The 17,321-nt window shown below is 37.1% G+C and overlaps 1 protein-coding gene across 2 annotated transcripts in view; it reads right to left on the bottom strand.

The window, feature by feature from the left end:
- Positions 1–17,321, bottom strand: part of ASAH2 (N-acylsphingosine amidohydrolase 2) — a 141,574-nt gene that overhangs the window by 39,831 nt on the left and 84,422 nt on the right. For both annotated transcript variants that reach the window (XM_077125304.1, XM_077125303.1), the window contains 4 exons: positions 16,445–16,570; positions 15,116–15,202; positions 12,693–12,797; positions 12,488–12,569 (listed from right to left, as the gene is read on the bottom strand). In XM_077125304.1, the coding sequence (XP_076981419.1) occupies positions 12,488–12,569; positions 12,693–12,797; positions 15,116–15,202; positions 16,445–16,570 (400 nt within the window). The remainder of the gene's footprint in view (positions 1–12,487; positions 12,570–12,692; positions 12,798–15,115; positions 15,203–16,444; positions 16,571–17,321) is intronic.

Genomic DNA, 17,321 nt, shown 5'->3' on the forward strand with positions numbered 1-17,321 from the left:
TTCACAGAAAAACCTTTCAACCAGCTGGGTCCCACACCCAGGGAAATCTTATCAAATGCCCAGACACCAGCAGAAAATAATGAATGACGCTCGGAAAATTGAAGATATGGCCCAGTCAAAGGAACAAACCAATAGTTCAAATGAGATACAGGAGCTGAGACAACTAATGCTGAATATACGAACAGAAATGGAAAAACTCTTCAAAAACCAAATCAATAAATTGAGGGAGGACATGAAGAAGACATGGGCTGAACAAAAAGAAGAAATAGAAAATCTGAGAAAACAAATCACAGAACTTATGGGAGTGAAGGACAAAGAAGAAAAAATGGAAAAAACAATGGATACCTACAATGGTAGATCTAAAGAGACAGAAGCTACAATTAGTGAACTGGAGGATGGAACATCTGAATTCCAAAAAGAAACAGAAACTATAGGGAAAAGAATGGAAAAACTTGAGCAGGGGATCAGGGAACTGAATGACAATATGAAGCGCACAAATATACGTGTTGTGGGTGTCCCAGAAGGAGAAGAGAAGGGAAAAGGAGGAGAAAAACTAATGGAAGAAATTATCACTGAAAATTTCCCAACTCTTATGAAAGACCTAAATTTGCAGATCCAAGAAGTGCAGCGCACCCCAAAGAGAATAGACCCAAATAGGCGTTCCCCAAGACACTTACTAGTTAGAATGTCAGAGCTCAAAGAGAAAGAGAGGATCTTGAAAGCAGCAAGAGAAAAACAATCTGTCACATACAAGGGAAACCCAATAAGACTATGTGTAGATTTCTCAGCAGAAACCATGGAAGCTAGAAGACAGTGGGATGATATATTTAAATTACTAAAAGAGAAAAACTGCCAACCAAGACTCCTATATCCAGCAAAATTGTCCTTCAAAAATGAAGGAGAAATTAAAACATTTATAGACAAAAAGTCACTGAGAGAATTTGTGACCAGGAGACCAGCTCTGCAAGAAATACTAAAGGGAGCACTAGAGTCAGATACGAAAAGACAGAAGAGAGAGGTATGGAGTAAAGTGTAGAAAGAAGGAAAATCAGATATGATATATATAATACAAAAGCCAAAATGGTAAAGGAAAATATTATCCAAACAGTAATAATACTAAAAGTTAATGGACTGAATTTCCCAATCAAAAGACATAGAATGGCAGAATGGATTACGACCCAGCAATACCACTGCTAGGTATCTACTCAAAGGGATTAAGGGCAAAGACACAGACGGACATTTGCACACCAGTGTTTATAGCAGCATTATCTACAATTGCAAAGAGATGGAAACAGCCAAAATGTTCATCAACAGACGAGTGGCTAAACAAACTGTGGCGTATACCTACGATGGAATATTATGCAGCTTTAAGACAGACTAAACTTATGAAGCATGTAATAACATGGATGGACCTAGAGAACATTATGCTGAGTGAGTCTAGCCCAAAACTAAAGGACAAATACTGTATGGTCCCACTGATGTGAACCGACATTCGAGAATCAGCTTGGAATATATCATTGGTAACAGAGACCAGCAGGAGTTAGAAACAGGGTAAGATAATGGGTAATTGGAGCTGAAGGGATACAGACTGTGCAACAGGACTAGATACAAAAACTCAAAAATGGACAGCACAATAATACCTAAGTGTAATGTAACTAGGTTGGAACACTGAATGAAGCTGCACCTGAAATATGGTTTTTTGTTTGTTTGTTTGTGTGTTTGTATCTTTTGGTTTTGTTTTTTTTCTTTTTCCTTTTTATATATATATATTTTTTATTAGTATTATTATTTTAATTCTCTTCTCTATATTAACATTCTATATCTTTTTCTGCTGTTTTGCTAGTTCTTTTCCTAAATCGATGCAAATGTACTAAGAAATGATGATCATACATCTATGTGATGATACTAAGAATTACTGAGTGCATTTGTAGAATGGAATGATTTCTAAATGTTGTGTTAATTTCTTTTCTTTTTTTTGATTAATAAAAAAATTTAAAAAAAAAAAAAAAAAAAGAAAGTAAAAAGGCAGCCTATCCAATGGGAGACAATATTTGGAAACTACAATATCAGATAAGGGTTTAAGTATCCATAATACATACAGAGATTTTTCAACTCAGTGACAAAAAGACACACAATCCAATTTAAAAATGGGCAAGAGACATGAACAGACACTTCTCCAAAGAGGAAATACAAATGCTAAAAGGCAGATGAAAAGATGCTCAACTTCACCGGCTATTAGGGAAATGCAAATCAAAATCACTATGAGATATCATCCCACACTCACCAGAATGCCCATTAAAAAAAAAAAACAGAAAATGATAAGTTCTGGAGAGGATGTGGAGAAAGATGCACAATTATCCAGTGTTGGTGGAAATGTAAAATGGTACAACTGTTGTGGAGAGCAGTTTGATAGTTATTCAGTTACTCAATATAGAATTGATATATGATCCAGCAATCCCATTGCTAGGTATTTATTCAGAGGACATGGGGCCAAGGACACAGATGGACATTTGCACACCTATATTTACAGCAGCATTATTTACAACTGTCAAGAGATGGAAACAGCCCAAATTGTCCATCAACAGATGAGTGGCTAAACAAGCTGTGGTATATACATACAATGGAATATTACTCAGCTATAAGACAAAATAAAGTCATAAAGCATGTAACAACGTGGATGGATCTTGAAGACACTATGCTGAGTGAAATTAGCCAGAAACTAAAGGACAGCTACTGTATGGTCTCACTGATATGAACTAACATTAATGAGGGAATTGGAGAATTTCAGTTCAGAACGCAGGTTATCAGGAAATAGAAATAGGGTAGAGATTGGGTAATTGGTGCTCAAGGGATTGTGTAACAGGACTGATTGTAAAAATTCAGAAATGGATAGCACAGTACTATCTAACTGTAGTACAGCAATGTAAGTACACTGAATGAAGCTAAATGTGAGAATGATAGAGGGGAAGGGCTGGAGCATGTATGAAACCAGAAGGAAAGACAAACAATAAAGACTAAGATGGTATAATTTAGGAATGTCTAGAGTGTTCAATGATAGTGATTAAATGTACAAATTAAAAAATGCTTTTTCATGAGGAAGAACAAAGAAATGTCCATATTGCAGGGTGATGAAAATAGATGGTCATCCATATTTTAAAATTTTAACTTCTGTGTGACACTAGAGGGAGAAATGTCTATTTGGTGCAAAATTTAAATATTGACTTGTGCAATTACTGATTTAACTTGTATGGTCAGTTTAATTGAACACCATAAGTACATGGAATTGTGAATAAGGCATGAGATTTTGTAGGTTTGCCCAGGTTAGTGTGATGCGCCAATAAATCCCAGAGTGATCTGAACAGTGAATAAACAAGTATTTGCAAAGTCCCCTTGGGGGAATGAAGAGAAAGGGGGAAATATTCAACTTCCCCATTTGGAGAATTCCTGATATTCTCACAAGCAGTGGGGACAACCAAATCAATAGGCTGAGCCCTCAATCTTGGAATTCACCCCTATGAAACTTATCCCTGCAAAGGATAGATAAGCCTACTTATAATTAGGCCTAAGAGTCACCCCCAGAGAACCTCTTTTGTTGCTCATATGTGGCCTCTCTCTCTCTCTAAGCTGACATGACAAGCAAACTCACTGACCTCCCCCTCTACATAGGACATGATTCCTAGGGGTGTAAACCTTCCTGGCAATGTGGGACAGAAATCTTAGAATGAGCTGGGACTCTGCATTAAGGGATTGAGAAAACCTTATCGACCAAAAGGGGGAAGAGAGAAATGAGATAAAATCAAGTGTCAATGGCTGAGGTATTCGAAACAGAGGTTATCCTGGAGGTTATTCTTATATATTAAATAGATATCACCTTTTTAGTTAAGGTATAATGGAGAGGCTAGAGGGAACTGCCTGAAAATGTAGCTATGTTCCAGTAGTCATGTTTCTTGAAGATGACTGTGTAATGATAGAGCTTTCACAGTGTGACTGTGTGATTGTGAAAACCTTGTGTCTGATGCTCCTTTTATCTATGATATGGACAGATGAGTAAAAAATATGGATAAAAAACAAACAAATAATAGGGGGAACATATATTAAAATAAATTGAGTAGATATAAATACGAATGGCTAATGAGAGGGAGGGGTAAGAGGTATCGTACGAATGAGTTTTTTCTTTTTCCTTTATTTCTTTTGCTAAAGAGATGCAAATATTCAAAACATGATCAGCTTATGAATACACAATTGCATGATGATATTGTGAGCCCTGACTGTACACTATGTATAGAATGGTTGTATGTCAAGAATGTTTATATGTGTGCTTGTTAAGGCTTGCAATAATAATATTTTTTTTAAAAAAAAAAGGAGAAACAGACAATCTTACAGAATTCATAATGAAACACACCCACAAACAAAAGCCCACACTCAGATTATTTTGCTGCTGAAATCTACAAAATATTTAAAGAATTAATACAAATTCTTCACAAACTCTTCCAAAAATCAAAGAGGAGGAAATACTTCCCAACACATTCTATGAGGCCAATATTACTCTGATACCAGACAAAGACATGACAAGAAAACAACAGATCAATATCTTTTATAAGTTTGGATGGAAAAAAATTCTCAAGAAAATATTAGCAAACAGGATCCAACCAAATATAAAAATAATTATACACCATGACCAAGTGGGATTTATGGCAGAAATGCAAGCCTGGTTTAACATTAAAAAATCTATTGATATAATTCATCATATTAATAGAATAAAAACAAAAAAAATCACATGACAATTCCAATAAATGCAAAAAAGAGCATTTGAGGGGGATTCAGGGGTAGTTCAGTGGTAGAATTCTTGCCTGTCAACCAGGGGACCTGAGTTCAATTCCCGGTCCATGTACTTCCCCAAAACAAAACAAACAAACAAAAATTCAACAAATGGTGCTGCAATAACAGGATATTCACATGGAAAAAGAATGAAATGTGACCCCCACCATACAGCATACAAAAAAGTAAAAAATAGAAAAGCGCATTTAACAATATCCCATAACCTTTCACAATAAAAGCACTCAATAAACTAGGGCTAGAAGGAAACTTACTCAACTTGACAAAGGGTGTCTATGAAAAACCCACAGCTAACATCATACTGATTGAAAAACTCATTGTTTTCTTCTAAGGTCAGGAGCAAGACAAGGATGTCTGTATTTAAAATTGTACTGGAGGTTCTAGCTAGGGAAATCAGGCAAGGAAAAAATAATTAAAAGAAATGTAGTTTGGAATAGAAGAAGTAAAACTATCTCTATTCACAGATGACATGATCATGTATAGAAAAAAATCCTAAGGATTCATCTGAAAAATTATCAGCACTAACAAACTAGTTTAGCTAAATTTCAGGATAAAATACCAATACACAAAAAAATCAATAACATTTCTATATACTTGCAATGAACAATATGAAATGAAATTTAAAAATAGTTCCATTCACAACAGTATTAAAATTAACAAACTTCTTAGGAATAAATTTAACAAAAAAAGTGCAAAACTTAGAGTGAAAACTAAAAAACATTGTTGATAGAAATTAAAGATCTAAATAAATGGAACAGCATCCCACATTTATGGATCAGAAGGCCTAATATTGTTAAGTTGGCAATACTCTCTAAATCAGCCTATAGGTTCAATGTGTTCCCTATCAGAATCTCAGTTGACTTCTTTGAGGACACTGACAGGCTGATTCTAAAATTCATATGGAATTGCAAGGAACCCAAAAGAGAAAAAAAAGGAACAAAGTAGAAGAACTCACATTTACAATTTCAAAACATACTGCAAAGCAACAATAATCAAGAAAATGTAATACTGGCATAAGGTTAGACATATAGAGCAAAGGAAAAGGACTGAGAGTCCAGAAATAAAACCATGTGTCTATGGCCAAGTGATTTTCAAGAGGGGTGCTAAGACAATTCAATGGTGGAAGAACAGTCTTTCCAAAACATGGTGCCGGGACAACTGGACATCCACATGCAAAACAATGAAGTTGACCTTATCTCACACTATATACAACAATTAACTCAAATGGATCAAAGACTTACATGTAGGAAGGGGGCCTAGATGGTGGCTTAGCAAGGTATGGGATTTAGTACATCCTCCAGAGCAGCTAATAAATAACCAGGAACAGTACAGAACAACTGCTGGGGCCACATCAGTGACCGGACACTGAGCATACACCAATCTGAGCCAGCTGGACAGGCCGCAAGACCCCCCAGAACCGTGAGTGCCCCAAGCCATGGTGGCCAGTGCCCCTCCCCCAAAGGGGGCTTCCCAGAGCGGAAAAGAAAGAGACTTCACCAGCAGCAGGGCTGAGGACAACGAAACTCCAATTGTGGAATTAACTCACAAATTCTGACTACTAAAATTAGGCCCCCAGCTCAGCTGAACCTCAAGTAAAAGCAGTGATGACTACTTTTTGCCCCAGTGCAAAGGAGGCAGGGCTGTCAGAAAAAGGAAAAAAATACAGAGTTTTTTTTGGATTTGAAAAGGTCTGGGACCTGAAGGAAAGGCGGTGGCACATAGGACCTAGAGATACACAGAGCAGTGTACTAACTTAAGCTCTTGATTGGCAAACCCGAGGAATGGGGTCCTGCTCTGAAAAGAAATTTTCTCTTTCATTTTGGTGGCTGTGTTTCTACAGCTTGACTGCTCTTTGGATACAACTGCAAGGTTTCTAGGGCTCCACTGCTCCAGGCATAGGCAGAATTAAGCTTGTTTGAGTGTTTTTCTGAAGCCTGTGCCTTCCCCAGGAGATGGGTGGGGCCCAGCTCAGGTGGAATCCCTCCCTCAAGGAGTTCAGCCCTCAGGGTCTGGAAAAGTGAAGCAATTAAAACCAGCCTACAACCTCTCCTCTGTTTCCACCCTGCCCCCAGCAGGAAGAGTCTGCTGAAGTTAAAGGTACCACATCACCTTATACTGGTGGGACCTGCAGGCAGACAAATGCCACATACTGAGCAGGATAGGAAGAATGTGGAGCCCACAGGCTTCATAGGAGAGGTTTTCAATCTGCTGGGTTTCACCCTCAGGGAAAACTGACTCTTTCTTCCTGACAGGAGACCAGTTTGGTCTTGGAAAAAAGATGAAAATCAATTAATGTAATACACCATATCAACAAATCATAGCAGAAAAAACATGATCATCTTGATTGATGCAGAAAAGGCATTTGACAAAATTCAACACCCTTTCTTGATGAAAACACTTCAATGGATAAGAATAGAAGGGAACTTTCTCAACATGATAAAAGGAATATATGAAATACCCACAGCTAACATCATCCTCAATGGGGAAAAACTGCAAGCTTTCCCCCTAAGATCAGGAAAAAGACAAGGGTGTCCACCGTCACCACTGTTTTTCAACATTGTGTTGGAAGTTCTAGCCAGAGCAATTAGAAAAGAAAAAGGAATACAAGGCATCAAAAATGGAAAGGAAGAAGTAAAATTCTCACTGTTTGCAGATGATATGATACTATATGTCAAAAACCCTGAAAAATCCACAGCAAAACTACTAGAGCTAATAAATGAGTGCAGCAAAGTGGCAGGTTACAAGATCAACACCCAAAAATCTGTAGTGTTTCTATACACTAGCAATGAACAATCTGAGGTGAAAATCATGAAAAAAAATTCCACTTACAATTACAACCAAAAGAATAAAATATTTAGGAATAAATTTAACTAAAGAGACAAAAGACCTGTACAGAGAAAACTATAAGAAATTGTTAAAAGAAATCACAGAGACCTAAATAAATGGAAGGGCATACCGTGTTCATGGATTGGAAGACTAAATATAGTTAAGATGTCAATTCTACATAAATTGATTTACAGATTCAATGCAATACCAAGTAAAATCCCAAAAACTTACTTTTCAGAAATAGAAAAACCAATAACCAAATTTATCTGGAAGGGCAGCATGCCCCAAATAGCTAAAAGTATCCTGAGAAAGAAAAATGAAGTCAGAGATCTCACGCTACCTGACTTTAAGGTGTGTTACAAAGCTACAGAGGTCAAACAGCATGGTACTGGCATAAAGATAGATATACTGACCAATGGAATAGAATAGTGTTCAGATATAGACCCTCTCATCTATGGACAATTGATCTTTGATAACGTAGTCAAGTCAACTCACCTGGGACAGAACAGTCTCTTCAATAAATGGTGCCTAAAGAACTGGATATCCACATGCAAAAGAATGAAAGAGGACCCATATCTCACACCCTATACAAAAATTAACTCAAAATGGATCAAAGACCTAAAAATTAGATCTAAGACCATGAAACTGTTAGAAGAAAATGCAGGAAAATCTCTTATAAATCTTATATATAGGATTTCCTAGATCTTACACCCAAAGCACGAGCATTGAAGAAAAAAAGAAATAAATGGGAACTCCTCAAACTTAAACACTTTTGTGCATCAAAGAACTTTGTCAAGAAAGTAAAAATACAGCCTACACGATAGGAGACAATATTTGGAAACAATATATCAGATAAAGGTCTAGTATCCAGAATATATAAAGAGATTGTTCAATTCAACAACAAAAAGACAGACAACATAATTACAAAATGGGCAAAAGACTTGAACAGACACTTCTCAGAAGAGGAAATACAAACAGCCAAAAGGCATATGAAAAGATGCTAAACTTTCCTGGCTATTGGGAAATGTAAATCAAACCCACAATGAGATATCATCTCACACCCACCAGAATGGCAATTATCAATAAAAGAGAAAATGACAAGTGCTGGAGAGGATGTGGAGAAAGAGGCACACTTATCCACTGTTGGTGGGAATGGCAGATGGTACAACCACTGTGAAAGGCAGTTTGGCAGTTCCTCAGGAAGCTACATGTAGAATTGCCATATAACCCAGCAATACCATTGCTAAGTATCTACTCAGAGAACATGAAGACAAAGACACAAACATTTGCACACCAATGTTTATAGCAGCATTATTTACAATTGCCAAGAGATGGAAATGGCCCAAAAATCTATCAACAGATGAGTGACTAAACAAGCTGTGGCATATACATATGATGGAATATTAAGCTCCTGTAAGAAAGAATAAAGTTATGAAGTATGTAACAACAAGGATGGACCTTAAGGACATTATGCTGAGTGAGACTAGCCAGAAACAAAAGAATAAATACTGTATGGTCTCACAGATATGAACTAACATTAATGAATGTATTTGGATAATTTCAGTTAAGAACAGAGGTCATCGGGAGATAGAAATAGGGTAGATATTGGGTAATTGGAAATGAAGGGATACAGATCGTGCAACGGGACTGATTGTAAAAATTCAGAAATGGATAGCACAATACTACCTAACTGTAATACAATAATGTTAGAACACTGAATGAAGCTGAATGTGAGAATGATAGAGGGAGGAGGCCTGGGGGCAAAATGAAATCAGAAGGAAAGATATACGATAAAGACTGAGATGGTATAATCTAGGAATGCGTAGAGTGTATAATGATAGTGACTAAATGTTCAAATTTTAAAATGTTTCTGCATGAGGAAGAACAATGGAATGTCGATAATGCAGGGTGTTGAAAATAGATGGTAATTAATAGTTTAAAACTTTAACTTCTGTGTGAGACTAAAGCAAAAAATGTTTATTTGGTACAAAATTTATATTTTGACTAGTGCATTTCCTAATATAACTTTTATGGACAGGTTAACTGAACACCATAAGTGCCTTGAATAGGGCATGAGATTTTGTAGGTTTGTCCAGAGTGAAGCCTCAATAAATCCCAGAGTGATTTGATCAGTGAATAAAAATGTATTTGCAAAGTCTCCTTGGGGAAGTTGTGAGAAAGGGGGAAAATTTAACTTCTCCTAGTGGAGAATTCTTGATCTTCTCACAAGCAGTGGGGACAACCAAAGCAATAGGCTGAGCCCCCAATCTTGGGGTTTGTTCATATGAAACTTAATCCCACAAAGGATAGGCTAAGCCTACTTAAAATTAGGCCTAAGAGTCACCCCCAAGAGAACCTCTTTCTTACCCAGATGTGGCTTCTCTCTCTCAGCCAACAGGACAAGCAAGGTCACTGCCCTTCCCCTCTCTATGCAGGACATGACTCCCAGGGGTGTGGACCTTCTAGCAACGTGGGACAGAGATCCTAGAATGAGCTGGGACTAGCACCAAGGGATGGAGAAAACCTTCTCAAATGAAAGGGGGAAGAGAGAAATGAGACAAAATAAAGTGTCAATGGCTGAGAGATTCCAAACAGAATCAAGAGGTTATCCTGGAGGTTATTCTTACCCACTAAATAGATATCACCTTCTTAGTTAAGGTGTAACAGAGAGGCTGGAGGGAACTGCCTGAAAATGTAGAGCTGTGTTCCAATAGCCATGTTTCTTGATGATGATTGTATAATGATACAGCTTTAACAATGTGACGGCGTGCTTGTGAAAACCTTGTGTCTGATGCTCCTTTTATCTACCTTATGGACAGATGAGTAAAACATATGGATTAAAAATAAATAAATAATAGGGGAACAAATGTTAAAATAAATTTAGTAGATTGAAATTCTAGTGATCAATGAAAGGGAGGGGTAAGGGGTATGGTATGTATGAATTTTTTTTCTGTCTTTTTATTTCTTTTTCTGAATTGATGCAAATATTCTAAGAAATTATCATGATGATGAATATATAACTATGTGATGAAAAAAGAATATTCACATTGTATGTTGATTGGTTTTATTAATAAAAAACAAAAAAAAAGGACCTACATGTAACAGCTAACTATAAAATGCTTAGAAGACAACATAGTGGATAAACCTTCATAATTTTGGATTTGGCAAAAGGATCTTAGATATGAAACCAAAACTATGAGGAACAAAAGAAAAAATAGATAATTTGGACTTTATCAAAATTAAAAACTTTCATGCTTCAAAGGATATTACCAAAGAGTAAAATGGCAAGCCACTCTTTCAACTCAATAATCAGGAGACAAATAACTCAACTAAAAAAATATGCAAAAGATGTAAGTAGACGTTTCTTCCAAGAAGATACACAAATGACCAAAAAGCACATGAAAAGATGTTCAATATCATTATACATCAGGAAAATGCAAATCAAAACCACAATGAAATACCACTCCCCATCTACTAGGATGTTTAGAATCAAAAGTCAGATTAAAAATGTTGGTGGTAAGCCTCTTTGGAAATCAGTCAGGCAGTTCCTTAAATGATTAAACATAGATTTACTGTTTCACCCAGAGTTACCATATCACCTAGAGAGTCACTCCTAGGTATATGCCTAACAGAAATGAAAATATAGGCTCACACAAAATCTTGAACATAAATGTTTATAGTACTAATATCCATAAAAGCTAAAAGGTTGAAATAACCCAGTCTATCAACTGATGAGTGCATAAGCAATATAAATAATGGAATATTACTCAGCCAGTAAAAAGAATGATGCACTGAATGATATCTATATGAACATGGAAAATATTATGTAGGAAGAAAGAAGCTAATCACAAGGGATCATATATTATATGATTCCCTTCGTATGAAATGTCAAGAATTAGGGAGTTCTATGGAAGCAGGGAATAGACCAGTAGTTGTGTGAGGCTATAGGAGGGTCAGGGAGATGAGGAGCTGAAAGGGGATAGCTAACGTGAATGCGGTTTCTTTTTGAGGTCTGTTCTCACATTGTGGTGATGTTTGCATGTATCTGTGAATATCCTAAATACCATTAATTGCATAATTTAAACGGGTGAATTGCATGGTGTGTGAATAATATCTTAACAAAACTGCTAAAAAGAAAAGAAATGACTGTTTTAGAATATTAGACTAAATTGAATGAAAGATTACCAGGAATTATTGTGCCATATATATCAACGTGCAACTACATTCACTGCTTTTTTTAATTCACAGTTCCAAAATATATATACATAAAAGACAAGATGAAATAAGTCAAAATGTTGCCAATAGGTGATACTGCCTTCAATTTTTCCATTTTCTCTATTTTCCATTTTATAATGCATATTATTACAATAAGATGGAAATACACACAATATGAGAGAGGGCCCGGGACCACACTGTTCCTCTTCTGAGGGCCTCTGCCCTGAGGAAGACTCCCCATCACAGGACTCAGGGATTCCAGCACCAAGCACCGTAGGGAAGAGCCTCTTCACATCGCTGACACAACAACGCCCCACCCCCACTCCAGCTCTCTCAGCCTCACCTCGGCCCCAGCCCAGTTTAAAATGAATCCTCTACAGATTAAAATGTAAAAAGAATTTGTTTCTTATTATATGTGAATTAATGGAAAACCAACACGGCTTCTATTCCTGGGAAATGCGGCTGTCATGTACGAATCTGCAACACCTGCATTCTCCTAAGTTTAAATACAGAAATAATAAATGTATTGGTGACAATGAACCCTTATTGGGGAACAGAATCCTAAAGCTTCAGAACCTACAGCCATAGATTTCATCAGACTTCACCTTACCCTGGGTAAAATTGAGGCCTCCAACTCCATCAATTGTGCCGGCTGCAAAGCTGTAACCCAATGCTGGTTTACAGGTTTTTACCTAAAAGAAAGGTTTTACAAACAAAAACCAAAAAGGAAACAGAAGTTAGGTTGCAAATACATAAGGAGATCAGACCAGAACTTTGCCCTTGCGGTACAATCAGTGCGACTCGGTGACACTTACTGAGTGTGTGGAATTGAGCCACACGGTGACGTCTGTCATATTTGCCCACTGGTGAGCTGAAGCCAGCGGCCCGGTCACCTCCTGGGAGGCAGAGGTATACAGTTCCTAGGAAATCCACATAGACTTGCTGTTACAAGTTAAAAACTAAAGTGAATACCCCTGGATCTACCTAAAGAGTAACAGCTAGGGAAAGCGTCTCTCAGCAGCTTTCCTTCTGCTCCCACGTGTGGCCAGCCAACAACCCAAGTCGCTTTCCAGAAGCTTAACGGCCCAGAGACAGTTGACCTATGCCTGCTACCCGCAGACACGAGGTTACGGTGGCACGGGTTGTAGCAGAGATAGTCTCAATCTCACTTGAAAGACAGTCAAGAAAATTTAAGAGAAGCAGATGGGCCAAGTTAACTTCTTTACTAGAATGAGAGTGTATCCTCAGGTTTTCTCATGGCTTTTCCCTCTTAGAATACTTGAGTCCTCTATCAGGGCTGGTGCCAAGTGGTGACTTGAAAGACTTCAGGCCCCATATAACTAACGGTATCAGCTAAACACTACCACGATCCACCCTTGTGTCCTTTATTTCCTTTTCATATATATATATGAAACTATAAAACATTGTTGATAGAAAAGATCTAAATAAATGGAACAGTATCCCACATTTTATGGCATTTTATGGCAAATGTGAATACAAATATATTTGGAAGTTTTTGTTTTTATTGATCCGTTTCAGTTAATACAGGAATATCCTCTTTCTGCACAAATCTCCATGCTTGGCACACAGCCCATATCCACCCTGTCCTCAGCCCACTTTCAACAGTCACGCATGCGCTCCCAGGACATGTCATCAGCGGCACTGGCTGCAGCCTGCCTCGCTGACCAAGAGGGAAGCTGTACCTTACTCAGAGAAGAGCTCAGAATGTGGGGCAAACCTCTAAGGCTCCCAGACCCATAATAGTAACAAAATTTCTGATTCCTAAGTGTGTCACTGGCACATGCCCTAAATAGAATCTGTTCATTTAGAATAATCCACTGATAATACCACAGTAATTAAAAAGAAACCATAGTAATTAGGCTGGCTGGTGCTACCAATTTTGTGTCTGATATTTTTTAAAGTGCCTTTGTTCTTCCTTAATTGCTCCTTAATACTTTTGAACCCAGGGAACCAAATATTTACTTAAAACAGACACACACACACAGAGGACAAGAGGTAAGAGTAAGTTATAAAAAGGAAGGGATTTAAACTATTTATCAGGGGCATATCAACTTGAGGTCATCCTTTGTCTTTTTAATCAGAAACCTGTCTCCACAGAAATTGATGCACAGTATGGAGGCAAAATGGAAAATAAAATGTAGGAGAGGGAGGACGGTAGGTTAATTCACAGTATAGTTATCTCCCACATCACGGGGGTCAAGGGCATGGCACCCCACAATCTGGAAAGTCCCCAAAAATATTTTTGGCCCTCCTTACATACCAGAGAGGAAGTCTGAATATCTTCTTTCTCTTTTATGGGATGTTCACAGTACCTTAGTGTAAAATCTGGGTTATATATGCATATATTTTATGCATTTCTGAGCCTCTAAACTTTTTTGTGTCATCTGCTGGCCTTCACATGTCATCTGTAGCTTCCACAAAACTCCCCCCAAATTCCCATTTAATTTCTCATGCTGACTGGCAATTTGTCAAATCCACAATGAGGAAAGTCTTGATGTGGAAGGGATAAGTGTAATCTCACTCAAAACCAGATCTGGGCAGGCCACAGTGGCTCAGTGGCAGAGTTCTCGCCTGCCATGCCAGAGACCCAGGTTCAGTTCCCGGAGCCTGCCCATGTCAAAAAAAAAAAAAAAAAAAAAAAAATTTAAAACCAGGTCCTCTCTTCACCAACAATGTTTTAAAAAGGAAAGAAAATATGGTGTTCTTTACCAAATCAAAGAATACTGGGAACAAATTTGAATCCAATAATCCAAATTTAATCCAAACTGTGAGAACTGGAAGTTGTGCAGCTGTGCTCAGCTCTGCCTTGTTACTGAAGGAAAAGTTACGAAATGGTCTGATGACCTGGCAGGCAAACTCCTGAGAGAATTACGAGAACTCCTTGCCTAATTTGGACCAGCCTGGTCATGTCTGGTTGTACATTGATTGAAAATCTTACATTGTTCCTATTGCCCTGCTGTGGAAAACAAGAGCTCTGGTAAAATAGAATTTTCCTGACTACTTGGTTTTAAAGGTACTTCCTATAAGAAATCAGACCCTAACAGTCAGAGAGATGCTTCCATGTGGTTTGTGAGTGCAATCTCCAGAGCTGACAGGTAAAAGTATTCAGCCTTTCAAACTCTCCAGTGCTCTCGAGCTCTCGCTATTTTTCTTATAATTTTGGACGTTCAAATGAACAGCATCAGTGGATTCTGATGTAACTGGGAATGTGGCTTACCTTTGCTCTCTGATACAAGGTTTTTCCTATAATTTGTGTGCTGTCAAATATATCCCTTCCGGGTCCCTTGGCAATGCACATGTCAGACTGGAATACAATGAGACAAGACAGGTTCTCAGTGAAAGATATGATTATTTTAAGGAATGGAAAATTACAACTGAATCTAAGCCAACAGATTGTTTTAAGCTATGTTCTAGCACTTCTTTTCAGAAATTCTGTCAAATTACAGAATAGCAAAAAAAAAATCGTACATGGAAGCAAGAGCAGTGAATTTCTTTGGAAATGATCTATGGTAGTAGCATCTTAAAGATAAGGAAATTGAAGCTCAGCTGGGTTAAAGGATTTGTCAGAGGTTATACAGGTACCTAGTAACTGAGCTAAAACTGGAAGCCAGATTTCTCCATTTGTTGCACATCTTCCTACTTCTTTGTTCCTTTCTCTGACTATGGCTCATGATCACCTTAAATCTGTTCTACAACTAATTGTTGTAGTGTGCTTTGAAATTTATTGCTTTTTTTGTATATATGTTATGTTTCACAAAAAAAGTCAATTGTGATGATAAATGCACAGCTATATGATGATATTATGAACCATTGATTGTACACGTTGAATGATTACATGGTATATGAATATATAATATATATCAATTAGAAAACCATTAAAAAATTATCACCCAGATCTGTATATATTTCTAGGACAAACTGATGGGAAACTCAAATTTCAGACTAATTAAAAAAAATCAGTAAATGTAAAATTTTATTCATAAATACATAGACAAATATATAGAAAGAGAATTAAGCATAGTAATTTCTAGGATGGACAGAGAGTTGAAGGGATGGAGAATAGGGACTTTCAATTTTCATCACTCTCCATGTTTCCACGTTGTCAGAACTGTTACAAGATTTTTGTGTGTGTACTTTAAAAAGAAAGTAAGAGGAATTTCGATCTTATAAAAAGAAAAAGCTATAGACATTATAATCAGTGAGAAATGTCTCAGGCAGGCAGTTTTGGCACAAACTTGTAACTTCAGAAATGCCAAGACAAAATCTTTCAGATTATCCAAGTTTGGGGAAAGATATTCAGTCTCTGACATTTACTGAATTGTTCCTCCCATCAAAAACTTAGCAAATCAAATGGAAAGTGTAATTTTACCCAATGGAAAATTAGTGAGTTTGAGGGATGGGATTACTTTTCAGCAGAGCAGATGCTAGCAGTAAATATGCAGGCATATACTTGAGGAAAACATACTGGCAAATTAATGACAAATATTCATATATAAAATATGCATAAGATACAAAAACAAAGATTTCACATGCCATAATTACCTACCCCACCAATGGGACAAGAGCTATTGGCGTTATCACAGGGCTCCCCAGTGTTGATGCAATGTGGGCCGAGAATATTGGGGGACACATCTCCCAGGTTTGATGAAGCAAAAGCAGCTACATATGGTCCCTGCCAAGAGACACATCCAATTGCCTTTTATTCTTTCTTATCTCTTATAATAATTTCCATTAAAAATGCAAATATTCAATCCACTCGGGTGAAACTATTAAAAATCATTTATAGACAAAAGGAGGATGTACAATTATCCGAGGAAAGTTATTTCTGAAAAGTTTCACACTACATTCAGTATATATCATTACTGAAAATATTCCAAATACCAGTAAAGTTGTTTCAAGTAGGAGTGTTTCACACTTATGCTTCAAACAAAAATATTTGACAAGAAACACAGTATGCAAAAACAAATAATAAAATGCTAACCCATCAATCTAGTCATTGCTGTTTTACCTCGAGCTTAGAGATCCATTTGACCTTTAAAAATAAATATCTATGGGCTTAAAAAGGAAACAGCAAATTCACATTTTCCTGTTGCAAAACTGAATCTAAATATACCATCCTTCTTCTAGATCTGTCTTTCATGTATCTTTTCTTTATTATTCCACCCTGAAGTAACAAAACCCAAATGGTCTACCATTTCACCTTAAATGTCTCAAACTTTCTTATGAGCTGAGATAAGCCAGTATAGGATGTCAGAAGTCTTTCTGATACTAAAAACAATAACATATCTCAACGTGCCTAGCATCCAACCAGTCATCATGGTTGGTAACCACTTTTCTTTTCCCTAAAACAACAGGCTAAAATGAAAAATTACATAGGATGATTTATGTCAGTAGTGGAGTCAAGAGATTAGACAATATTGATA

Source organism: Tamandua tetradactyla, chromosome 13 (genome assembly GCF_023851605.1).
Source record: "Tamandua tetradactyla isolate mTamTet1 chromosome 13, mTamTet1.pri, whole genome shotgun sequence".
Taxonomy (NCBI): Eukaryota; Metazoa; Chordata; class Mammalia; order Pilosa; family Myrmecophagidae; genus Tamandua; species Tamandua tetradactyla.